Here is a 25,415-nt window from a genome sequence, read left to right as displayed (position 1 = left end):
ACAACATATAAAATGCAAACAAACTGAAACTCAAAACAAACTAAAGGGCAAATGAGGACGAACAAAACCCTTAAAAATGCAGTAATGCTACACTGCTAAAATGCCTGGGCAAATGGGAAGGTCCCCTCCTGACACCCAAAAGTTGTCAATACCTCCCTGAGGGAAGTATCTAACCCATTCAATTTCTTGACCTTTTTTAACAGGACAACATGCCCAAGATGGTGATGGAATACTGGACTGGATGGTTCGATAGCTGGGGAGGACCTCATAATGTGTTTGATGCAGATGGTGAGTTGCTCCTTCTCCCTCATTTGCTCCACTTTCCCTTCTTCCCTTCCTCCTCCTCTTACTTATTTTTTTAGGGTCTGAATTGCTCATTGCCTGACACAACTTGACCTCTCTCTTTACTTCTTTCAACCTTGTGAGATGAAATGGGTGGCACCCCAAGCAGGGGTGCTGCTTAATAGTTCGTTATCTCAGGGACAGGCCAACATGGTGCTCTCTGGATGTTGTTGGACTCCCAACTCCCATAACACAGTCAACAGTGAAGGATGCTGTGAGTTTTAGTCCACCACCAACATCTGGAAGGTCACTGGTTCCTCACCCCTGCCTTATCTCTTGGCCAGGCACTGAATCTGATGGTGTTTAGGCACTAGGTGAAAATTACCTCCCATCTTAATGGTTTTGAATAGCTTTTTAATGACTCTGTCGTTTTGCTGCTGTTTTTAAATTGTTATGTGCTGCCATTTTAATTTCGTTTAATTTCTCTTAGATTTTTCGTTTAATTTCTCTTAGATTTTTCTACGTCCTAATGCAATGTTATCAGCTGCCTTGAGAATCTTGTGCTGAAGGGTGGGTGTAAAATGCTTTAATAAGATTAGCATTTTGTTTTTTCTGGGGATGTTCAGGCTGAGCGGGGAAAGTAGGTCCTTTTGCTGAAAGGAATGGGGTTTTGGGTGGAGTGGGGAGGGGTATCGGTTTGTTTTTGCTGCAGGGTTTGTTTTTGCAAAGTAAGGACAAAGCACTCCTGTGCAAAATGAGTGTTATTGTTAGGCAGGAACTGAGCTTGCAAGGAAGCAGTACCACATTGCAGAAGGGACTTCCCTGATCCCGATGTCTCTGTGGACGCTCGTCGTTTGTACTGCAGCAATACATCAAGGCAATTGCTAGCTCTGAGGCACTCTCAACCCTTTGCTTCCCTGCACAGAAATGATGGCAAACATTGAAAAAGCCATCAAAGCGGGGGCATCCATCAACCTCTACATGTTCCACGGAGGCACTAACTTTGGCTTCATGAATGGTGCTCTGCATTTTGACGAGTACAAGGCAACCATCACCAGCTACGGTAAGGTGTTATTGACAGTGCATAATTAAACTGTGGAACTCACTCCCCTGGTAGGCAAGTTGCTGGCCACCAACCTGGATGGTTTCAAAAGAAGGCTTGACAAATTCATAGAGGAGAAGGCTATCAATGGCTACTATCTACAAAGGCTATACTGTGCATCCATGGTCAAAGGCAGTAATGCTTCTGAGGACTAGTTTCTGGAAATCACAGGAGGAGGAGAGTGCTCTTATGCTCGGTCCTTCTTGTGGGTTTCCCGTGGGAATCACAGTTGGCCACTGTGAGAGCAGGATGCTGGACTAGCCAGTCCTGCAAGCCAGGGCTCAGTGGCAGAGTCTTTGCTTTCCTTGCAGAAGGGCTTCAGCTGAAAGGGCTGGTGAAAACCTCCAGCCCAAATCCTGCTCTGGCTGATAGCAGTTCTGCAAGGTTGTTGGCAAAGGGTCCCCCCACCCCCCTGCTGCCGCCCATCACCTGTCACTTGTCCCTTTTAAGAGAGATGTCAGAGGAGTGAGCCTGGAACCATTTTGCATGCAAAGTGTGTTCTCCTTCCCACTCAGCTCCTGTGCCACTGAGCTCCATCCCTCCACAAGTGGGTTGTTGTTGTTTTGCACTCGTGCAGTGATTTTACTGATATGCGGTGGGTGGAGGGGAAGCTTGCCAAAAACGGCTGTGCTGTTTATTTACTTAAGGCCATTTCTGCACCACTTACTACAAGGAAGTGCTAAGAGGCAAGGGGGCGTAAGGGGGGCGCTGGAGGTCACTGGATCAAGTTCATCAGTTTTGTTGAATTAGTTGAACTAAACAGTTTTAGTTGGATTCAGAATAAATGTGCAATTAATCATTACTGTTTTGAATTATATTGTGTTATTTTTCTTAGTGGATTGTGCAGACCACTGTTCTGAACAATGCTTTTTATAGGGCAGCGTAGGGCACTGGGCATGAGTTTATGGAGCCAAGGGGGCGGTGGCTGGAAAAGGTTTGGGAACCACTGCTCTAATAGCTGGTGTTAAAGCTTAGGGAAGGATGGAGAAGCAGAAGTCTCTAGCTTCCACCAGCCAGTCCTATTTCGCTTGGATTAAAGATGCAAGGAGTATTCACTCAGGAGGAATGAGCTTTCCTGGTTAAGTAAGGCATTTCCCCTGAGCCAGGCGTTCTTCCTAACTTTGACTACTGACCCTGCCTTTCCCCCCAGACTATGATGCCGTGCTGACCGAGTCCGGAGACTACACCTCCAAGTTTTTCAAACTGCGTGAGCTTTTCATGGGCCTTGCAGGTAATTTTGGGAATGCCATGTGATTGTGGGCAGGAGGGGTGCCTCCTCTTAAGTGCCAGCCAGTGCCACGGGGATGGAGCTTGGAAATTGGCTCCCCAACATGTGTGTGCCAGTCTCCCGCTGCTCTCCATGTAGCTACATCCTGTCGATTAGCCGGGAGCACTTTCCGAAGCACGAGGAGAGACAAAGGGAGCGGGGAGCATCTTGTTATGGAAATGGTCCTTTCAGCTGACTTCATAGCAGCGGGGAGAGTGCGGCCGCTAATAGCAGCGCCTGCCTGCTAGGGGAACGTTCCACGCCAGGGAACTTCAATGCAAATTGGAAAGAGGGAAACTGTTCAAATATCCTCTCCCCCCCCCACCCCTGTTTATTTTTGGGACTCCCGTCAGCAAGTTGATGTACCACTCTTAAGGCTTGCCACACTTCTGCTTGTACGGTGCCTAGAAAGCAGGGGTCCAAGTGGTTTTCCACCCATCCCACACTTTCTAAGCATGTGCCTGTGCGGTTTTCCCCTTGCCCCGCTCTTTTTCCAGGAGAAGTCCACTCTTTAGCTCTAAATCAGAACAAACGTCAATCTGGAGAAAACCCCAATTGCCATTTGCAATTGAAGCAGCATGTTTTCCCCTGGGGAAAGCAGCAGAACAAGAGGAAGTGCGGATAAGCCCTTCATTTCACCACCAGTCACAGTCCTGCGTGAGGCATTGTCTTTGAATAGGCTGACTCGAGGCACAGTTGTGGGCAAAAGACGGGCTCTGAGACGGTACTGAGCCAAAAGTGCATATTTAACTAGATGTTAATTTTTGCGAGTGTCTTCATTTTATTAAAATTGCCTCCTGTTTCTCGCATATATTCCCCCTTCCTTGTGAATGGAGGCTGTCTAGCACCATTTGTTCCCTTGGCGGGGCTGCCGCTCCTGCTCCTGCTGTTGTTGGTGCTTCTTGGTGTTATTTTCATCTTTCTACATTTTCAACCTCAGTGTTCTCTGCCTCGTTTGCCCTCACTGACCATTAACGCTTTTGATTGTGGTGACCCATGCGGCCTTTTGTCAGTGATGCCAAAACAACAGGTTCTGAGTCTGAGATTAGGTAACCCCAGTTGCCCATAAACAAAACCATGTGGGGTCAACACAGCCTATTAGATTAAATCACGGTGAGGGCAAGTGAGGCCAGGGAGACTAAGGGCAATGAAGAAGAAGAATAGTGAGAAGACACATTAAAAACCAAAAACCAAAAACAAAGTGGAGTTGAACCACACTGGGAAATCACAAATGTTTGGGTTGGGGGTTTCCCCCCCAGATGGTGTTAGTTCAGGTGTGGCGAATAGGCTAATTTCAAAGCCAATAGCAATTTGGGGCACTTGAGAAGTCACTTTTTTTTCTTTTTTAAAAAGATATGCCTCGTCCTCTACCTCCTATAATCTTAAACAAGGCATCATATGGGGCGATCCTGATGCAGCAGTATATCTCCCTGTGGGAGGTGCTGCCATCTCTGGTAGAGGTATGTACTCATTTCTATTATTATTTTTTTGGGTGGGACCCCAGACTACAGCCTATAAGAAGGAACGCCACATGAGTCCATGGCCACCTCTGGCTAGTCTTGTCGCAAAATGTGCTGCATATAGCTCAAAACAGTGTGGCAAAGACTGCTTCCCAACAGGAAGAGGCTTTGTCATGAGTTCTCAACATCCGTGCTTAAAGCTTGTCAACTGCAATATCTGTTGACTGCTTGCATGCAAATATAATGTGTCTGTGTCTCCAATGTATACTAGACTCTACAATTAGCAAGGCGTGAACATGCAGGTGTGAGCCCGTCCTAAAACCCTTTCATTGTTGCAATTGAGCCCTTCCTTTCCACACACTCGGAACTAAGCACACAAAAGCAGCATAAGCTAATGGCTAGGGATGTTTCAAGCGTTTCCCTAACAGAATGGTCAAGAGCACTGTCAGGGTAAGCAGAGCTCTGTTTACAGCCTGCTGTAAGTGGGGCTGTGCTCTCCCTGATCCTGTGGCCCATTGCCCGTCCCTTTCCCTGATTAAGGCTCCCCAACAGGTACTGGGCTAGGACTTCTGGTCTCATCACCATCAGTGTGAAATAGCTTTTATTTGTTTGTTTATTGAATTTATATTCTGCCCTATACCCGGAAGTCTCAGGGAGGCTCACAGAACAAAACCAGAATGCAAAACCACAAAATGTATAATCAAAATAAAAACAACCTAATAACTGCCCCCCAACCACATTTTGAAAGGGCGTAGGATGTCAATCAGATCAACCAAAGGCCTGGTTAAAAAGGAACGTTTTTGCCTTGCGCCTAAAGGTGTATAATGAAGGCGCCAGGCGAACTTCCCTGGGGAGAGCATTCCACAGACAGGGAGCCGCTGCAGAGAAGGCCCGTTCTCGTGTTCCCACCCTCCAGACCTCATGTATGTCTGATTCACACTGGGGAGAAGCCCCCCGGCAATTCATTTTCCTGCTAAGGAATCTGGGACTTGTAGTCGCAGTCAAGTAAGGAAAGACTCTCTTCTGGAGACGGAGAAATTGGCACCTCTGCATTCCCTTTGCCACAATGTAAGGGAGTTTAACCTGACAAATACACGAACCAAGAAACCCAGATGAAATCATTTGGACTCAAGTTAAGATTCTGTCTGCTCACCCCAGGGTTGGGGTGTGTGTGTTCATAAAGCTGTTTTACTGTGGGGAGAGAGAGAGAGAGAGAGAGAGAGAGAGAGAGAGAGAACCATCAAACTGCATGGAACATATTCCTGAGTTAAGACATGCTTAGGATTTTGTTGAAAGTTTGTGATTTCTTCTTTGCAGCCCTTGAAATCCGAGCATCCCATTAATATGGAGAACCTCCCGGTGAACAATGGGAACGGGCAAGCTTTTGGATATATCCTGTACGAGACTGTCATACCTGGCGGAGGAGAGCTCCATTCACATGACCATGTCCGGGACAGAGCACAGGTGGAGATTGTAGTCGGGTTAAGTCAACAGCCTCTGCTGAGGGTCTGGGATGGGTGGGGAAGACGTTAATGTTACTTTAATTAACTGAGTGACCATAATGTAACCTTGTAAATAAGAGCATGAAAGTTAACTAGCATGCAGAAAAATATGTGGGTTGGAATAGGAAAGGTGGAGAACTCTGTCCCTCCTGCAGTATCCAGTTTCATTTTTATTCTGGATGTAGAAGGGAGGGCTGTCCTCTTGACATCCTGCTTGGTTTCTGTGCTGGGTACAGAAGAGGGTTTCAAGCAGGAAGTCTCTCCCAGCCCTACTGGAGATACCAGGGATTGAACCTGGCGCCTTCTGCCTGCAGAGCAGATGTTGAGCAGAGCTACAGCCCTTCCCTATGCCGGCTGAAGGTGATGGAAGTTGGAATCCAACAACACCTTGGGGGCTTTAGCAGGTGAGCCACTCCTGGCTTAAGCACAAGGCTATTGTTAGGCTATTCTCAGAATGAAGACGTGTCAAATCCCTGATATCTCACTAGCTTTCCACACATCACTCCCTCCCATTCTCTGTGGAACCTAAGTGTTTTTAGACATGTGCTTAAAGCTAGGGATGTTTCCAGGCTGCGTGCGTGCCCATTCCTAACTCTTTTATATGTCCTATTTTTGCATCAGTTTGTGATTTAAAAAGAAAAATCAGTAGGAAGACTTGTATCCACTTAAGTATTTAAATAGGCGTTTTATCTCAGTGTGTGCATTTCTAAACATATTTTATCCTAAAATAAGTATTTTTTAAAATGCATTTTTGGGTACCTTTTACAGGCTGAGAACTGTATTGTAAAGATTCAGAGAAGAGAGGGAGTCTCCCCATTTGGGGAATAGGCATAGAGATGGTGACTTTCATTGGTCCTCATCCCTGTGCTTTTGAAGATACGAGGAGCTACCAAGAGGGCCCCTTCTGCTGATATTTACACCCGAGAGGCTCTTTTGGGGAAGAAGGTGGTCCTTCAGATACTTATTTTGTTATTGCATAGTGTACCTCAGATAAAAGCACCCGATGAAGTACCTTGGCAGCAGATTGTAACCCAGAGGGAGGTTTATATGGGAAGAGGCATAGGTGTCAGGTATCCGCCACCCAAACATATCTGTTGATCCTGCATAATCTGGATTCTTTAATGAATGTGTTTTCCCCTATTCTTAAGTGCTGTTTAAATGATTATCATAATAAGCTTACAGTCAAAGCTTGGAGGAGACCCCAGCCATCCCTGTTGCCACTAGGCGAGGGGGAATTTCTGCTCCTCCCTCCAGCCCCTAAATCCCCTTCTAATCCTCTGGATTTTCACAACTGACAAATGAGGCTCTGGCTGTTTCTTTTCCCACAGGTGTTTCTTAATACTCTGCATATTGGCTACCTTGATTACGTCAAACACCAATTGTCAATTCCTGATGGGCAGGTAAGCAGTCGGAAGGATTAAGAGTGAGTTGCAGGCAACAAGTGCCATTTGTATCTCTTTCCCAGATGTTTTCTGGTGGGCGCCCTCGCACCGGTTTCTGCTGGCACGCCAGGCAAGTTGAATCCAGCAAGTTGAATCTTAATTTCAGCGAGTCTGCTCTCGGGGCTCATCCAGACTTCCTTTTGTGCTGCGTTTTCTAGGCACAAGTCCAACCTTTAAAGCTCCATGTCTGAGCCGTTTGATTATTATTATTTTGTCCCACCATTTAAAAAACCAATGTTTTCCCCCTGAATTGGAGCAAACTGCAATCAGGTTTTACATGGATTGCTGTTTCCTCCAAATCAGTGGTAAAACGTGAGTTTTCCTGGGAAAAGTGCCAGGACCAAAAAAACAACCCCTTGCTCGGACATGGAGTTTTATAGCGCCTGGAAAGATAGCACAATGGAAAAGGAAATCTGGATGAGCCCCAAGAGTAGATGCACTAAAATGTACTCTCCAACAACAGTATTTAGGTTTGCAGGCTGAACCTGCAACTCCACTGGCTGAGCTTTCCCTGTTGCCAATTAAAATTGCCCCCAGAGACGAATTAGCTAGAGGTTTTAATGATAAATCTACTGATTAAACCCACTGAAGCTTGCTGCCCGAGTGTTTAAGCATACATTGTCTGCTGCTGATTTTATTTCCCAAGTTTGAAGATAGATGTAATAGAAAAAGGAAGCTCCCAGTGTGATCCACAGCCCACTTTTGCAAGAGATGAAATGACCAGTGTGTTGATCCCTTCATTTGATTTTTAAAAAGCCCCAACCACCTGATAAGTGCTTTCTTTTGTTTTTGTTTTTAAGTATGAAACTGCTTCACTAGTAGGAGAGTGCTGGAGATTTCTTGGTGACAAGCCAATAAGTGCTGCACCAAAGCAGCTTCCGCTTTAACTTGCAGCCTTTTAGAGCTCAGCCCTAGAGAGGAATAGGTGTGCTAGGGTAAAGACAGATGGAGCATTTTTACCTACTCAGGGCAAAGACAGATGCAAAGTTATTAGAGCAGTGAGGCTGCTCTGGAAATGCTGAGAGCAATCCAATATTAAATCTGTCTTCACCCTAAGAGGCAGAGCAAATTCTCTTCCTGCCCATATTTCTGCATTTCTCTGTATCTCCTTGTTCTTAGATTAGGAACTGTCCTTAATTGTTCCTTGCAGGGATACAGGCAACTCCGGCTCCTTGTTGAGAATCGTGGGCGAGTCAACTATGGGCGCAATCTGAACAACCAGAGGAAAGGTGGGCTGGGCTACTTCCCCCCTTGTTACATTAATGCTAAAGAATCATGTTTTTAGTGGGTTGCTTCACCATTCTTTCCCCCCCTTAATTCCGAAGATACAATAAGCAGGACTCTATTTAATTCTCTGCTTTTAAATATATATATATATATATATACCCCCCCCCCCCGGTAACTCCAAATTTTTGTGCCAACAGAAACTGAATTCTGTAACCTCTTTAGAGGAAATGAATAATTTATGCAAATCTTGCATAGTTGCTCTTACTTTGCATAATTTATTCTGCTTCTACTAGTTGCGGGGAACAGCAGGAAATATTTCAAAATCCTGCCCCAAGCCATTGATACCTTAATCTGTCTGGCTCCTGAGGTTTCAACAGGTGGTGCTCATGCACTTCTGAGTGTATCTTTGCAGTCAAAAGGACTAGAAACTTGCTTTTAAAAAGAAACTAAAATCCTTAGCAAGCTGGATTCTGTGCCAAATATGACATTGTGTGTTTTTTCTTTGTTCCCTAAGAATGCCAGCACATACTAGTCCTGTTTGTAATTATCTGAGAGTAACGGGATCGCTGCCTTGTTGTGGCTTGTGTGGTAGGCCACACTGGTTTACCGACAAAGAACTAAGACACAGGAGTTATGACGCCCACTGCCACAGTTGGTAGCAAGGGTTATGGAGTTTTTTTGCCATTGAATTTCCCTCCACAATAGGTTTTTAAGCAGGGAAGTTGGATGAACAGGTTCTCTAGTAGTAGATTTCCTGCACTAACAGGGTGTTGGATTAGATTACCTTTGAGGAGTCTTCCAACTCCTGTGGATGTCTGTGCAATACAGAAAAAAAATAGCATTTAAAACAAATGATCTCCAAGGAAGCACACTCACCAAGTTGACCAAACACAACCCACAGCCACCACAAAACTAGCAATAGAATTAACACCAAAACCAATTACTAAAGGCCCATTAAACAGAGCCGACTTTGTTTGGAATCTAATGGTTAACAAAGAAGGTGCCAGGCAGATCTTTCCTGGGAGGGGAGTTCCTTGACAAGGTTGTGCATAAATGGCCCATTGAAGGTATATTTCTTACCTGAACAATTGTTTGGCGTTTTGTCTGCTATTTATTTCAGAGCCGCGTTAGTGCTTCCAAAGCTTTGATTTGGCAGGCATAACACACTTGCTCTTTCACTCCTTTGCTTTCATCACCTTAATGCTTGGTCAGTTGCAGCCAGCTACGGAAACTGATGCATGGGAGATAGGAGAATGGCCAGCCGCATGGAGCCTCTCGCTCGGGGAGTTTGGTACAGCTTGTGTTGCGGTGCCCAGTTTGGTGTGATCTAATGTGCCAGGTTGCTTGTGAGTCTTCTCGAGTGCATTTCTGAAATATCCTTCGCCCGAGTCTGGCTGTCCTCTCTCTTTGCCTGCTTCTGTTGTGATCGTGTGGGGTTTGCTGTGGAGCAGGGAGCTGATCTATGGAAGATCCATTCGCACTGTGTTGTACATCATCAGCCAACTCTACTGCAGCTTGAAAAGCAGGGGATTAGAGGATTTTTTGCCTCATTGCCACAAATCTTTTTATTTATTCTTTTGAACAACATGCAGCCTGCTTTCCCATTCTATTTGCACCCAAGCCCCTCACCCCTATCCGTTGTGGGAAGGCTTGTAGCTCTGGTTTGCATGCAGAAGGTCCCAGATTCATCCCCCAGCATCTCCAGGTAGGGGAAGAGAGACTTGTGTCTGACACCCTGGAGATTTGCTGCCCATCATTGTCAAGAAAACTGAGCTAGATAGGCAAAGGCAAAGCTAGATGGTATGAGGCAGCTTCCTAATGTCCTTTGTGTTCACCTCAGTTACTCCACACCTGCTCTCCTCCCTGGGATTCCTTCCTAACATATGTAACCTATAGTCTGAAGACTCCTGGCAAGCATGCAATATCCAGAAATCAGGGTTCAACTAGCTGCAGAACTAACTCCTCGCCGCAAAGGGGAATTTGGATGTGTGTTTCTTAAGCAGCTGCCTCTCACTCTCCCAGTGCTGTCTGGCAAACAACTTTGGAAATGAAAACAGAGTATGTGTTTTGAGACGTGATGCAGCAGTCTGCCAGTTAAAGTGTCAGGGGGCTGGATCAATAATGCCCGCTAGGTGTGTTCAACCCTTTGGGCTAAAGGAGCTCTTTAGATGGCAGCAGTGATTCAGCGACTGGAATCTGGGGAAGCTATTGCAACAAGTGGAATGATTTCTGCCGACACAGTGGAACTTCCCCTCTCTCTTCAATACCAGTAGGGGCCTTACAGGCCCTGATCTTCCTGCAGAGGACAGCTGCTGCTGAGCACAGCTTGCTCGTTCCCTCTGCTTCCAGAGTTGATTCATCAGCCTCACTGCTCAGTTCGGCATTTACTCTTGTCTCTCTTGCAGGCTTAATTGGTGATATCTATCTCAACAAAACCGCCTTGAGGAACTTCAAGATTTACAGCCTGGACATGAAACCCAGCTTCATAGAAAGGTTTGTGCAGATACTCAACACCCGCATACCCCGTTGTCACTACTTGTTTCCCTCTTTCCCTTATTTACAGCAAATGCATTTGGCAGAGGGACAAGACCTAGTTAGCAACTCCACCTGCCAGGCAAGCCAGCATCTGGTCCTGGAGTGAGCTGGCAAATCATGACCAGGTACCTCGCAAAAACACACAGAGCACTGCAGCAGCCCTTCCTTATCGATGCCTACATTTCAGGCCTCTTCTTATTTCTGCTCAAGCCCAGCAGCTCAGCTTTGCTCAGTGGTCCCATCAAAACTGCTTGGATGGGTAAAACCAGGGGCATAGCGCTGCTTATGTGCACATGTGCATGTGCGCATATTCATCAGGCATGGGCAGAGTGCACTCTCCCATAGGTGGGGGTGGAGCGTGTTTGCCCAGTCCTCACCATTGTTGTGTTTTGTGGTAGCCAGCAAAGCAGGGATTCTGTGGAGGGGAGTTCCACAACCTAATGGCGCCTTGCCTGAAGAAGTCCATTCTTTCCATTTAAAAGAAGGAAATTGAAAGCTGAAATTTCCAGGGTGCTGAATTCTGTACACGGTACCATCCAGGCTCCAGGACCAGGAACAAGCCTTGCTACTGATGGCACAGGCAGCGGCCAGCAAAGCTGGGCAACAGCAAATCCTTTTCTGTCACTAGACCTCCTCTCTCAAGCTTTCTGCCTTCCAGATAGTTTGGACTACAGCTCCCATCAGTGCCCCCCCCCAAAAAAAAATTCTGCCTCTAAACCAGCTATTCCTTTTTTTTTAAGTATGATCCCAGGTCAAAGCACATTTTGCTTTTGTTTTGTAAATGCAGCTTGTTTCTTGGCTAAAATCCAAGGATTGTTTTGGCGGGGAGGGTCTTCCTTTCTGTTTTTTGACCCTAAGGAACTTTGGCGACTGAGTCACAAAGCTCTCCAGAAAGAGATTGTTTCCCTTGCCAGGTTGCAGGTGGTTTAGCTGCAGCTCTCTCTTCTTCTTTTTCTGCTGTGAAGGCGCTTGCTTTTCCAGGGCAAGCTCCATCAGCCTCCTCTCCCTGCTAAAGTCCTTTGCGGTTGCAAGTTCCCAGCAAAAAGTGGGCGGGGGGCGTGAGGTGTAGAGGTGCTGCGCAGCAAGGAAAACCAGATCAGCAAGCGGCGCCATCGTTGAACGGGTGTTGACTCTTCGGAAAGGATAAGAAGAAGGTGGAAATCTCTTTGAGGGGTGCCAGAGCGCGCAGCACTGAACTGTGGTTGTCCTGAGCTTAGCTCAGATAATGCCACCGCTGTTCCTGTGACTGTTCCAGGCCAGTAATTCCCCCCGAATCAAAAGGGGCTTATCATCCCACGCAGACTGATAGCATCCTTTAGAGAGGCTTTGTGACCGTGTATTGTTTCTGAAAATCAGTTGCTGGAAGCCGCAGGAGGGGAGAGGGCCCTTGTACTCGGAACTGGATTGAGGGTTTTCCACAGCCATTTGGGTGGCCGCTGTGAGAACAGGGTGCTGGACTAGGATGGACCATTGGCTCTTCTTGTGTTCTTCTTGCATTCCCTTTCTAGTCTCCTTTGATCCTTCTTTTTCTGGGGAGTCCTGCCTTGTGCACAATCCGTAGCACCTAGGGCAACGTATACAGCAAGCAAGTTCAAGTGGTGAGACTTTTCCCAGATTCTGGCATTTTGGGAAGGGAGGAATGCATGCCTGAATAAAGCTCGCTGTATGTGCAGAAAAGCAGGCGTTAAACAGGAAGAATTCAGGCTAGTTGACTCTTTGCTGTACTTAATTTCTATGGACAGCAGCAGAGGCGTAGTGCAGTCTAGGGCAGTGATTCCCAAACCTCCCCTCCACCCCACAGAATCTGAACAATCATTCTGTCCCGATCCTCAGAGATGTTAGTAAAATGAATTTCAAGCAACCCTAGTTATGGATGTTGTTCTTCCTATCAGTCTCCCCTAGAAAACTGATGACAGTCTTCGCAGACCACTTAATGGCTGTTTCTGCCTCTTGTAGCAGTTGAAAGCCGCTGTGGTTAACACTGCATGACTTCAAATTGTATTTTGACAGACATGCTGGGGACCACCTGGGTGTAGCTTGTGGGACACCAGCAGCATTTTGGCCTGGGGAAGCTTTCATGTATTCCCTTTGTGGCCCGTCCCTTCTCTGGTTTGCTCGGAGTTGGGTACATAGTTCCCCCCTGTTTCTGTCCTCACAGCAACCCTGTGAGGTATGTTAGGCTAAGTTGGGGTTGGCATCTTGTGGCTCTCTGGATGCATTAGGCTTCAGCCTAATCTCAAAAGGGCTCTTCAGGCAATCAAGTCTGACCTCTGCCAAGAGTGATCTGTCCCTCCTCAAGTCACCTGATAACTGAGAAAGACAGGGGAGGAGGGAGAAGTGGGTGGCAAAAAGAGAGACGAGAGACTCTTAATCTTAGGGTCATGGGTTCGAGGCACACGTTGGGCAAAAGATTTCAGCATTGCAGTGGGGTTGGCCATCATGGTCCCTTCCAACTCTACAATTCTACGATTCTATGAGACAGAGAAGAGACAATTCTGTCCCCTCATTACTCTAGTCCTGTCCCCCCCCCCCCCCGCCGACTGCTGGTGTGACCTGTTTCCAATGATTGTGCCCAAGGAAGCACATCCCTAGGCAGAACCCTAGGCAGAAAACGTCTCCCTGCTCCTGAGTGAGGAAGGAGTGATTGCCAAAGGTCACCTCTGGCTGAATGGGAATTTGAATCCAGTCTATTTCATCCTAGTTCAGCGCTCTAACCACTGCACAGCACTGCATTTACTTCCCTTTTCTTTTCAATGTAGAAAATGGTCTTTGCTTCAAAAGAAAAGAAAATTTAATAGAGAGCGAAAGACCTTTATTAATATTTTAAATGTTTTATTGCACACAGAGTATATCCTTACCACTGATGTATTGCATACAGCACAACAGTGTGTATTGCTTAGTGTGTACAGGCTTTACCTTGCTGCCTGGGGCTGGTGAGAGTTGTCGTTCACAGCATTTGGAGGGCACCAGGTGGGCAAAGCCTGGCTTAGTAGATAAAAACAAAACATCATTGTTTTAACACCCACACCCACACCCCTGGTCCTTAGAGAGTTGCACAGGATCAATGTTGACTGTTCTTCCCGGAAAATAGCTCTTACTCAGAGAAGTCCCACCCACCCATGCAGCACGTGTGGATCATCTTGAACAGAACTCAGGCCCCAGTCGATTTTCTTCTCTCCAGAACTATACTAGATGATCCATTAGCCATTTAAAACCTGTTTGCCTTGCGGACGTATAGGGCAGAGGCGCAATTCCGCTGAGCCAACGATCTCACCTCTCACAGAGCATCTCCCAGTTTGCCGCTGCCGCCGACTTAGCGCATCTGAAGGAAGCCCCTTTATCGGATTAGGGCCCTGGAGTTTGTTACAGCACTGTCGCCTCCGGGCATGTAAAAGGGGCCTTTTAATAAGAAAATATACACAGCCCCGGGGAGCTGGAAGGGATTAGATGGAATGCGAACTGGCATTCCCCGTCTCTCCGTAGACGTGCAGTCATCTTGCCTGCCGTCCTTGAGGTTGGGGTTTCTGGTTGGTGAGAAGAGGGAGGTGGAGTTGCCTATCTTGAAAGACTGCTCATCTCATCTCTTGAGCGGTCACACTGAGGCTGCTCTTGATAGCAAGGTGGCAACCTGGAGGTGTGAGCCGGAGGAAATCAGAAATGGGAAAGGTAAAGAGGAAAAAACCAAACCAAACCGGTGAGGGTTTGTTTGTCCCAGGGTATACGAATCAGCTGAATATTCCTTGTGCAAGGAGGGATGCAGGCGATCATTTTTCATAGCTGTCCTGCTCTGTCAATGCAACAGTGCCTAGAAACCCTAACACAGCTAGATGAGGGTTGAAAGCTGCTGCCTTCCTTGGAGGCAGGTGGTGGGGAGTTGCCACATCATGGAAATGCCAGTTGTTGAAGCCTTCTCCGAACACGCCCCCTCCTGCAGCTCTTACTCAGCAATTAGCCCTCACTGCAGCAGAAGGAGCAAATAGAACCTGCGGCAGGATGTTGCGGTGTCTTCCAGCCAGCTTTCGAACAGGAGCCTTTTCATCCTGCGCACACACACACACACACACACACACACACAAAATCTCCATCCTTGGAGACTTTTTCTGGCTATGATAGCGTTGGTGTTATTTACTAATTTAATAGTTGCTGGTTTTTGCCACAGCAGCTCAAAGTGATTTACAATATCTTAAGCAAAAACAAACAAACAAATGTTAAAACCAGCATCAAGAAAACCCTGTATTAAAGCATCCCAGCCACACAAAACGGCCACATATAATCCTTGAAGGTTCATGTTTGACACTGTCCACCTTGAATATGAGCATTTTATAGCAGTTGTGGTTGAGGTCCCTTTCCCATTCTGCCCTCCTGAAATTTCCCCGTACAGTGCAAGGAAGAGCAATTTTAACCTTTGAGAAAATGTCATCCCCCAATTCTTGCTCCCCCAGATACTTAGCATAAGCTCTTGGGGGCTTGAGCCAAATTCTGGGTTTTTTTGCTGCTGTGAGCCAAATGAGAACCAGTTCACACAACTGTGGAAAAGTTGATATTCCGTAACTTCCTTTTAGTGTGCTGGGGGGTGACTGGGGCAGGGTGGAGAAGAGGATGTTTGTGACCTTTGATGCGTGGCTGGATCTCAGTTTCCCAAAGTGGACTTGAACCAGGATGCAGCCTCAAAGCGTTCCCAAGGCAAAATTGCCAACTAGTAAGGCTCTCCCTGCATCAAAACTGGTCCCCGAAATTATCCAGCCTGGGATGCAACTTCTTCTTTTCTTCTCATCATCTGCTTTCTCCCCACAGCCTACGTGGGACCACTCCTTGGAGCGCCGTCCCTGACAGCGCAATGGGCCCAGCGTTCTTCCGGGGGACCCTTCAGGTGCAACATATGCCTCAGGACACTTTCTTGAAGCTAGAGGTGAGTTGCTGGATCAGAGGCCTTAAGAAGAGATGCTGGAGAGAAGGGCCTTTGTTGATGAGCCGTTGGGCTTCTTTTTAGACAACAGGGTCCTTGGCAGCAAGAATTGTGTATCCGCTACAGCTAGAGGTGTGCAGAATCTGTTCCTTTATGCCTGCGTGTTTTCGCCTTCGACACTGTCATCGCATTGTTGGAAATCTATGCATTCTTTGTGATGCACGTCCAAACCATTGCTGTGCACTGATTAGAACATTATTAGCTGCAGCTGGTTGGATTGTACACCGTGAGCCTCATTCAAAGGAACAGACAACTGAATTTGTTGTGCATTCCACATGAAATCATTTTGTGAGACCTAGCCACCACCTTTTTTTGAGGGACGTGGGAGTGAGGTGCAGGGAGAATCTAGTATACACATTCTAAAATTGATCTAGGTTTGATTTGACGATAAATCCTCTAAAAGATTCCAATTTCCTAGGACACTTTCTGAAACATGTAAATGCATTTTTATTTATTCTTGCAGTGGGAATAGGAAAGTGTGGCATCAGTGAGGTAGGTTAGGCTGAGAGGCAATGACTGGCCACCAAGGGAGCTTCGTGGCTTAGTGAGGATTTGAACCCCAGTCTCCCGGGTCCTAGTCTGATGCCCTAACCACTACACCACATTGGCTCTTTTATGGCAGCATCAAGTCTGGAGAAGGAGGTGGTGAAAGTTTTTTGCCATTTCCCCATATTTGCCTAGGCCATCTGTAGAAATGTTAGCTGCTTTCTAGAATGTCCACATATTCTGTTACTGCACTCCTGACCCATCTCTGTTTCCTAGGGTTGGAGCAAAGGTGTCGTCTTTGTCAATGGGCAGAACCTCGGTCGCTACTGGAAAATTGGCCCTCAAGGAACACTCTACCTCCCAGCCACATGGCTCCAGCAAGGGCACAATGAGGTGAGTTGCCCGATTGGCACCCACAAAGGCTGTAACAACCTACCTTGGCAGATTCCAGGGGTAGGTCAACGCCCCGCCCTCCAGATGTTGTTGGACTGCAGCTCATATCACCCCTACAAAAATGGCTGATGGTCAGGTATCATGTATTTGTTTAGCAATATTTTGTATACCGCTTAATCGAAAAGTATCTCTAGTATAGAATATATTTATTAAAAACAGCAACGAAAGCAGGACTTTAAAACTCGTGGATATAGTCATAGTGATCAAAGTGCAGATAAATTTAAAACAGTTTTAAAAGGGAAGTATGCATGATAAAAAACAGCTCCGAGTTAAGCTCACATTTTTAAAAATATATCTATGGCATGTGATTAGCATTTACACAAAAGGTTGATCCTTTGTTGTTGAAGCAGCGGAGGAGCATGGAAGGCTAGGAGTGGACTCTTAATTAGGGAAGAATTATGAACTCTCTTAGTTCATGAGGTTGTTTATGTTTTATGCTTCTGGGTGTAAATCTGAGAAATGTGCCCTATAGCATAAAGAATGTGTGCGAACAACACAAAAGAAAGCTGGTTTCTTTTATTGCATTTATATCCCACGCTCCCTCCAAGGAGCTCAAGGTGGTACACATCGTTCTCCCTCCTCCCTTATTTGTCCTCACATCAACCCTTTGAGGGAAGTTAAGCTGCAAGACTATGACTAAGGTCCCTCAGTGAGTTTAATGGCGGAGTGAAGTTTTGAACCCAGGTTTCAAAGCCTAGGCATCTGAATTAGATCTGCAGAAGTACTTTTCCCTTATGTATGATCAATGCCCTAGAGAAGCCAATTCCCTCCAGGTTTATTGCTTCCAGGGCATGCATGGAGTTTGGTTAGTGAATGCTTGCAAGGAATGATGGGAGGAGGAGAACGCTGGCCTGTCCACCCTTCACCATGACTTCACTGTCCCTGAGGAAATTGTGGGGAATGTGCTTTTGAAAGTTTTTGAAGTACATGAACCACATGGAAGTATTCTAGCTCTTACTAATCCCAGCAGATACGCCTTTCATTTGTCAGATGCCAGCGACAACAACTACTACTTTGTATGAATGCAGAGTCAAGCGTATTCCGTTACTTATGTCAAACTGTTCCTTTTCTTTCTATTTCCTTCCCAGATCATTATTTTTGAAGAGCGTGCTGCAGGGCGAATCATCCAGTCCACAGACTTGCCTTTCCTCGGACGGAGCCAGTATGTGGGCTGAACCAGGACAGGGGGTGGGGGGCTTATCCCTGACTGCTTCACCCCCCCACCCCAGCTGGTTCATTTGAGGGCATGCGTCTGAAATGGATTTGTGGGAGGGAGGCAGGGAGGGCTTGGATACAGGGAAGGCTCCACTTCTTCCTCCAAATCCTTGTGAAAGGTGTGCCCCCCGTCTCCATCGATGAATTTCCAGGGCTTGGGTGGAGTCTGGTTGCTGAATGCTCACGCTGTCGATGAATTTAAGAGGCTGACTTCAAACACTGGAAGTAGGGAGGAAATCCAACGTATCTAGGAGTCCTTCCCTAGAGGAGTTCAGCTCTGCTGCTGGTTCTCTTGCCCTGGCTGGAACAAAAAATGCGGAGAATCTCTCTGCGGGATCAGTGTGCAAGGCCTGTCAGGGATCCACTGGATTCAAGAAGCTGATCCACAAACAATTCGGTTTGAGTTGGACATCTTTTTGTTCTCTTTGACACCTGCAAGTAGCCGACCTCTCCGCTCGTCTGCTGGGATTTTCAGACAATTGAAGACCTCCTTACTGTGAAGAAAAGGGAATCTTTTTATTACTATTCCATTTTTAGTCCCCCAGTGTGGTCGTTTGGCTGGGTAGGACGGCACTTTTCACAATTTTTGCATTAGTCTAAGAGTTCAAGCCAAGGCATCTTTTATTGTTAACCCGAACGGCACCTGACTAGTTGCTTTCAGTTTGGTCCTTTAAATGCCAGCCATGTGTGGGGAGTCCCGTGAAAGCCATATTGAAGTGGGTGAAGGTTCCACATTTGCAGCATGCCGTGAACTTGCATGCTTTCAGTTGCAGTTTGAACAAGAGGGTGCCAAGAACTCTTGCCGCTGGGGGCATGGAGCACCTAACACCATTGCTGTAACTCCAGGGGCCCCTGCCTAGGTGGATCCCTGCCATTGCACTGAGAACCTCCATAGCCCTGCAACAAATTCCTGCAGCCACTAACAAGCATGGGTCTGGGGGGCTTTTCCCCATGCCCCCGGTTGCTGGCGTCCCTTAGAAACACAGCACCGAGTCATTGCCATGGGGCACCCCCCTCGCAATGGTGAATGTAACGCAATTGGCAGATCTTGCAGAGTCCCAAAAGGAGACTGATGAAAAGAGGAGGGGGACGTTTTAGCAAAGAGATGCACTCAGTAAAATGAAAGTCCGCACATACGGTCTTGGGAACTAGTGCAGCGATCCTGTAGTTTTAGCATTCTGCAGGTGGGATTTGTATCAACTGTTGCTCTCTCCTTAGGCAGATGTGGGAAACTTTAAGAGCCCATCTACACACTTCGCCAAATGGTGGTGGTGAAGACTGTACCACTTCAGAATTCAGGGGTGTGCCATATTTTTTTTGAACAATCTCCCTGCATGTGGTAAACTTGGGCAGCTGGGAGTAGCTAGCTTAAGCATTCTCTCTTTACCACATCGCAGACATTTGCCACGCAGGGAAGCCTTCTGAAATATCAACCACCACCACCCTAGACACAGGATGGAGTGGTGCAGCCTGGAATTATACTACCTTGGATGGTTGGGGAGAATCTGTGGTCCACCAGACATGGCTGGACTACAATTCCCATCATCCCTTGCCACAGGGGCTGGTTGGGAGCTCAGCAACGTGCAGAAGGCCGCAGCTTCCCCATCCCTGTTGCCGTGCAGAAACTGCAAACAGGGCTGCTTTCTGCATAGTCCTCAGGGTTGTCTCTTGCATCATGGGAGTGAGAGCCTGTGTTTCTTTGCAACCAGAATACCTCTCTGGCTCCTGTTGGCACCAGTGTGGGGCTCTAGCAGCACTGGACATCTGGAGAGTCAGCTTGAAAGAGTGGCTGCTTCATCTTTGCAGCACAGTGCTCCCCCCCCTTTGTTTCCAAATGTTTAGCTTGAGAAGGCAATGCAAGGGAGAGGCGGACTGCATTTGCAGCTGGGACACCAGGCATTTTGTAGCTGGAACACTAGCCTTAAAAAAGGGAAAACTCTGAAAAGGTGTAATGCTTCATCCACACTCTTTTGGAGGCCTGGTTCTCTCCCCATCCTTTTCAAAAACTGCCCCAAATCTTCTCAGTTTCATCTTTCATGGTTCATAATCAAACACTGCAGCAGCTGCAACCAGGGACCTGTATTAGTGACCGTTTGGGGAGTATTCCCTTCTGCTCGAATGTCATCTCCAAGACCTCTTGCTGGTAGCTTGCAACAGACTGCATTTTCCAAGCTGCCTCTCCCCTGCTCCAAATTGGGGGGGGGGGGAGGAGGGAATTTGGCACCCAACCTCCCAGATGCTGCTTAAGAAAAAATGGGAATTGGCACCCGGTCTCCCAGCTGTTGGTTGGGTCAGGCCATTTCAGGAAGCCATTTAACCACAGCCCCCTGGCTCCACTTCCCTTTCTAAGTATTGCCTCCCCAGCGACCGCAGGCGTGAGAGATTTCAAGGGGCTTCTGGCTGTTAAAAACCATATTTAATTTTATTTAAGAAATTAAATACAGTTGGATTAAAATTTGAACAGACAGTGCAGCTGTAAAAAGAAAAGAAAAGAAAAAAGAAGAACAAAACCAAACCAAGCATCCTCCATCTGGACCTCTTGCTGCTCACTCAAAGCACCGGCCACCATCCCAGCTCTCAGAGCCAACGTGCCCCTGTTTGCATCCGTGCCCAAGGCCCGAGTCCCCGCTGTCAACAAAGAGCAACTTTGCAAGAAACAAGCAAAAAGGATGGGAGTTCCTTGGGATGCATCCTGTTGATTCCTTTATTTATTTTCTCCATGATTTGCTGCAGCCTGGCAGGGTTATTGTTTTGCCGTAAATAAAACAGACACATGCAAATAGGAGAGGACAGCCATTGGAAACAACTCCTGCATTGTAAAATCTAAAATCTGGTGGGGTTTTTAAAAAAAAAAAAAATAAGCAAAATGCCTCTCAATTCCTCCCCACCCACCCCCGCCCTCCTTATGTAAGCTAGATCTGGGCTGTGTTTTAATTTTATGAAGGCTAGGGACTCCTCGTCACAGAGGGGAAGCCTACATGAGCAGTTCTGCTGGACGTTCAGATTTCGCAACTGTTGAGTTCTGGATTTTAGTAAAATAAAAAAAATTAAAAGGCAGAGTTTTTCATAGTTGGAAACAAAAGAGCCTTCTTGGTTTAAAGGCTTGTTTGTTGTTTTCTCCCCAGTTGATTGTTTTGATAAATAGTGCCATAAATGAAAAAAAACACCCCTAAACTTGCCTTTTCATTTATTATTATTTTAAATATCAGGAACTGTATAGAGATCTGTCATTAGTCCAAAGAGTGGTTTGATTCCACACTGTCTTTGCATTTTAGCTAATTAGGGTTAAGGGTTTTAAAAAGTGCATTTTCCTGTACAGGGTTATTTTCCTGTAGCTAGCAGATACCATTGTGCTTTTGAAATAGATCAAATACCATCACAAAATATCATTTTGATTTTTTTTTAAAGGAAAGTGAAGAGACAGTGAGGGCACCTTGTATGTGAATGTATTTATGAAGAAAATTTGAAGGGGGCAGGCAGAATGGGTGGATCTTTCTTTGGTCTTTTACATTTTCAGGGCATTAACACAGTCTGTATCCACAGGGCAATGCATTTCAGCCACAGGTAACTTTCCATACAGCCCCTCCTACTCTCATCACCCAACTCTTCCCCACCCCATAGTATGGATGGCTATTTGACCATCCATAAATAGGGCTTCACTGAGTCATGGGAATCTGCCTCTGTAATTCAGGAAGTGGAACTCTTAGCACCAATACGAACTGCCTGTAGACCATTTGGTCAAGTTGTTCCTGGACTGTGCCACTTTAGAAAGCAGGTGCAGAAATCTGGTTGGTTGTCGTTCCCACATAACAGCCATACGGATATTCCCCAAATACACTCCACGTAGAAAACCAGATGTTCAGGAAGAGGCCAGTTTTCTTTGTGCAGGGGTATTGTGTGTGTTTGGTGGCTGAGCCCTACCTCATTTTCAATTTGACATGGTTTATAGTCCAGGGCCATGGGCTCTGCTGTGTTTGGAGTCCAGCACTCGCTGCTGATCATTGGGCAATGCAGGAGCAATGTTGAACCGGCTTCATCTGAGCAGATTTAAAGAGAGGCATAGTCAGAGGATAAACGTGTTGTGTTCCCCCCACTTTTTATGACTTGTTTCTCTCTAAAAGCAATAGTTGCACATAACCAAAAACTTGCATTTTATTTGCTCCCCAAATCGGCCCACCACCCCAGTGCAGATCAGGACACCCCTGACTTGTCAGTAGATTTCCATGATTTTTGATTCACTCTGACCTCGTGACACTGGCTCCAACAGGCAGAATAAAGAGACCCAAGGAACAAAAAAAAAAAACCTCCCACTCATTTCTCACATTAATTGTTTGAGGATTCTGCTGCATGAAAGTTAGAAACAAATTAAGAAAGGTACCGGTAATTGTTTTTTGGTGGACCAACCAGCTGATCTGTCTTAAAAATAAAGTGCCGTACTTCCAACTCTCATTGTATGAGATAGGCAAAGGAACACCTATCTCCACTGAGATTTGGCCAACTTTCCTTCATATAAGGACCACGCAGAAATGTATCCTGGTTAAGCAAAAGCAAGACTCTGTGCTGCAAAAATGCCCATTTTTGAACAACGGTAACAAGTACGTTTTGAAATGGAATGGTCCACATTAGTGCCACAGGGCACCACAGTCTGATGTTTGTTCTTGCCTATTTCCAGAGCATTTTAAAGTTGTTTTGATCTATGGAACTCTGTACTGTAGCACTTCAGAATAGAGGTATGTTGGTATGGTTGAGCAGTCCTCTACATAATACTGTCCCTGCATGTAGGACATTAAACACATGAGATAAAAATTCAGTGTAGCCGACTCCCCAATGTGCCAGCTTGCCAAATGCAGGGAGGTTTTTGTTTTGTATAGGGAAATGTTTAGAGTCCCACACCTCTAAATCTGAAGTGGTACAAACCTAAGTTGGCTTGCTTTGAAAGGTGTTTGCACCAACCCTCCACCACAAAACTTGCATATTTGCATTGAAGTTGTCAGGATTAACAAACTAAATATTTGCCATTGGCCTGTGTCTTCCTGGCCCTCATTTGCCTTTTGACTTGATGACCAACATATATAGGCCAGAAATCCAGTGGCAAGTTGGTCCAAAGGGTTATGTGATCATTGTGCAATGCCCAGAACATAAATACAGGTTTCCTTTTGTCTAATCAAATGAGGGGTGAGCTGAAATAGCCTCCCCAATCTGCCACCCCTGTTCACAAGGTCAGCCAGTTCAGTGGTTTTCAAAGCATCGCACATGGCTTTGGGCAGCGTTGACTGATGCCCATTGAGACAGTTAGGGAGAAAAGCAGGGAGGCCAGCAATAAGTGGAGCCAGAGTCATTGTCAGGCAGAGCCCTCCCCCCTCCAGCTGCCTGTGGGCAGACATGTTGGTAGGGCAGTGACTCATTTCTCCCAATGGGAGTAGCTTCAACATCACAAAGTTGGAAAATAGACAGGAGGATGCACCCAAAATCAGTGCTGTATGTTCTGAAGATCCTTGGCAAGAAACTAGTGATATGAAGAAACCTCCATTTTTCTCTCTACACCCTAGAAAGCTACAAGTCGGATCAAAACAGTATTTTCAGCCCATTGCTGGGAAAGATCTGCTGTACGGTTTGTTGCTGGGGATGTGGTGGTGGTGGTCAGCTCACAAGCCTTATCCTAACCCATGAATATGGGCAAACCTGATGCCTTGAGTGATGTGTGCAGTGAGATAGGCCCAGCGTAGAAGGGTCAGGCAAATGATCCACAAAGGAAGTCAGTCAGAGAAGCCTTGATCTAGGTCATTTGTTCCCAATTAGGAGTTCAGGGGTCCGTGGAACGCAGCCAGGGGGTGTGTGGCCACAGCCCCATCCCTTACCTCCCCCCCCAACTAAATTTATGTTGTTTTTGCATGCTAATACCACAATTTTTATGGTCTGTTTTGGAGGTGTGCGATTTTTTCAATATATTGGCCAAAATCCATTTTGAAATAACACCGCGATAACAATTTTTGCCCGGAAATACGCAGGAAAATATCGCTCCTCGCATTAGGGAGAGCAGGGCAACCAACTTCAAGGCACTGCCGATATCGCACGATGATCTCAGCTGATAACACTGCCGATCTGAGCTGCCTTCCCTCATGCTGAGGGAAAACGGGGCAGTGGATTGCGAGACGCTGCTTTCCCCACATGTTGACCGGACAGCTGATTGCCCTCCCTTCAAGGCACTGTGGCACTACCTTCCCCTGGCAATTAGGTGGAGCAGTTTTTCTCAGTCAGCAGGAAAACAGCCACAATGGATGTGCATCTTCGCTGGTGCCACCGCTGGCTACCCCACTGAGGGCAGCTTGATACACCCCCATCCTCATTCCCTCCCCCCAAGCCATGTTGTGGAGGTGACTCCGCTTCGTCTCCCCCCCCCCATCTGATCTCCGTGACTGCTTCTTCCCTCACCACCATGCCTGATTTCCAATTTCAGAAATCATGATATATCAGAATATTGCAATGTTTAGCTGCTGATATATCACAATGTTGAAAAACGGATGTCGCTTAGCTCTAGCCTGTTTCTTAGTATACCTAAAATCCTCTGCACTTTTTGTTCATGAAATTGCTTTGGAGAAGTAACTACCACAGAGTTATCAAAATTTTCAAAAGTAGGGGGTCCATGGCTTGGCTTTTGAAAAATAAGGGGTTCTCAGTAATTGGCTAATTGGGAAGCACTGATCTAGGTTGTGTAGCATTAGCCAAGACCTGGGGGGCAGGTGGAGGACACAACCTCTTCAATCCTCTTGGAGCAGGGGAGAGAGGTACGAATTGCAGGAAAGGGGCCCAGATGGCTATTTGCTAGTTTAAAATTAGCATTCTTTTTTTCTACTTCCCTTTTCCCCACATCATGGCCAAACGCTGCCATCTCTTACAGCATAATAAATATAATTTAAGAGCAAAGGTGCCACTGCCAAAGGCAGTGTTCCTCTCAAAGTAGAGATCTCTTTTCCCTGGTTGTGCCCAAGTATGTAGTTCATGCCTGCTAGGATGGGGACGGGAGAGAGGAATCCATCAAGGGTGAAAATGGCAACCATTGTCCTTATCAATAACCTTTGGAAGTCCGCCCATTGGTCTGATCCTTGACTCCTGGAGGGAGCTTCCTGGGCAGGCATTCTTTTGCCTTCATCGTCCTTGCCTTCCATCCGCACAACCTGCGAGGCTCTGCACTTTGGACCAAAAGTGATGCCAACTCCATGACTTCTGTGCTTTTTCTTTAAAACAAAAAACAAAACTGGTTTGTCTCCAGAGGGTCAGTTGTGTTGTTTTCCTTCTTCATTCAAGAGTCTACGAGGAAGTTCAGGTAAGTCTGAGCAGTTTCGGTCAGTTTGAGAGTAACTGAGCTGAATAGCCAGTCTATTCGACGTATCCAGGCTGTTCTTGGAGGCTGGCTGGCTGGCTCAAGGACTTCGCGAGAGGGAAGAGGCTGCGGATTAAAACATCAGCTTGAATGTCAC

The 25,415-nt window shown here is 46.5% G+C and overlaps 2 protein-coding genes across 6 annotated transcripts in view; one reads left to right on the top strand and one right to left on the bottom strand.

Moving 5' to 3' along the window:
• Nucleotides 1–25,193, top strand: part of LOC114585923 (beta-galactosidase-1-like protein 2) — a 75,434-nt gene extending 50,241 nt beyond the window's left edge. For all 3 annotated transcript variants that reach the window (XM_028708802.2, XM_028708801.2, XM_028708803.2), the window contains 11 exons: nt 204–288; nt 1,208–1,345; nt 2,535–2,615; nt 4,005–4,111; nt 5,429–5,575; nt 6,942–7,013; nt 8,206–8,284; nt 10,688–10,775; nt 15,612–15,726; nt 16,546–16,662; nt 17,811–25,193. In XM_028708802.2, coding sequence (XP_028564635.2) covers nt 204–288; nt 1,208–1,345; nt 2,535–2,615; nt 4,005–4,111; nt 5,429–5,575; nt 6,942–7,013; nt 8,206–8,284; nt 10,688–10,775; nt 15,612–15,726; nt 16,546–16,662; nt 17,811–17,897 — 1,116 coding nt within the window. In that variant the 3' untranslated portion in view covers nt 17,898–25,193. The remainder of the gene's footprint in view (nt 1–203; nt 289–1,207; nt 1,346–2,534; nt 2,616–4,004; nt 4,112–5,428; nt 5,576–6,941; nt 7,014–8,205; nt 8,285–10,687; nt 10,776–15,611; nt 15,727–16,545; nt 16,663–17,810) is intronic.
• Nucleotides 25,072–25,415, bottom strand: part of B3GAT1 (beta-1,3-glucuronyltransferase 1) — a 61,786-nt gene continuing 61,442 nt past the window's right edge. For 2 of the 3 annotated variants that reach the window (XM_028708804.2, XM_028708806.2), the window contains one exon: nt 25,260–25,384. The gene's annotated coding sequence lies outside the window, so the exon portion shown is untranslated. Of the gene's footprint in view, nt 25,173–25,259; nt 25,385–25,415 lie in introns of those variants that run through there. The other variant, XM_028708805.2, reaches the window with a different exon arrangement.

The sequence above is a fragment of the Podarcis muralis genome, chromosome 15, assembly GCF_964188315.1.
Source record: "Podarcis muralis chromosome 15, rPodMur119.hap1.1, whole genome shotgun sequence".
NCBI lineage: Eukaryota > Metazoa > Chordata > Lepidosauria > Squamata > Lacertidae > Podarcis > Podarcis muralis.
This window is presented reverse-complemented; position numbering and strand designations above follow the sequence as displayed.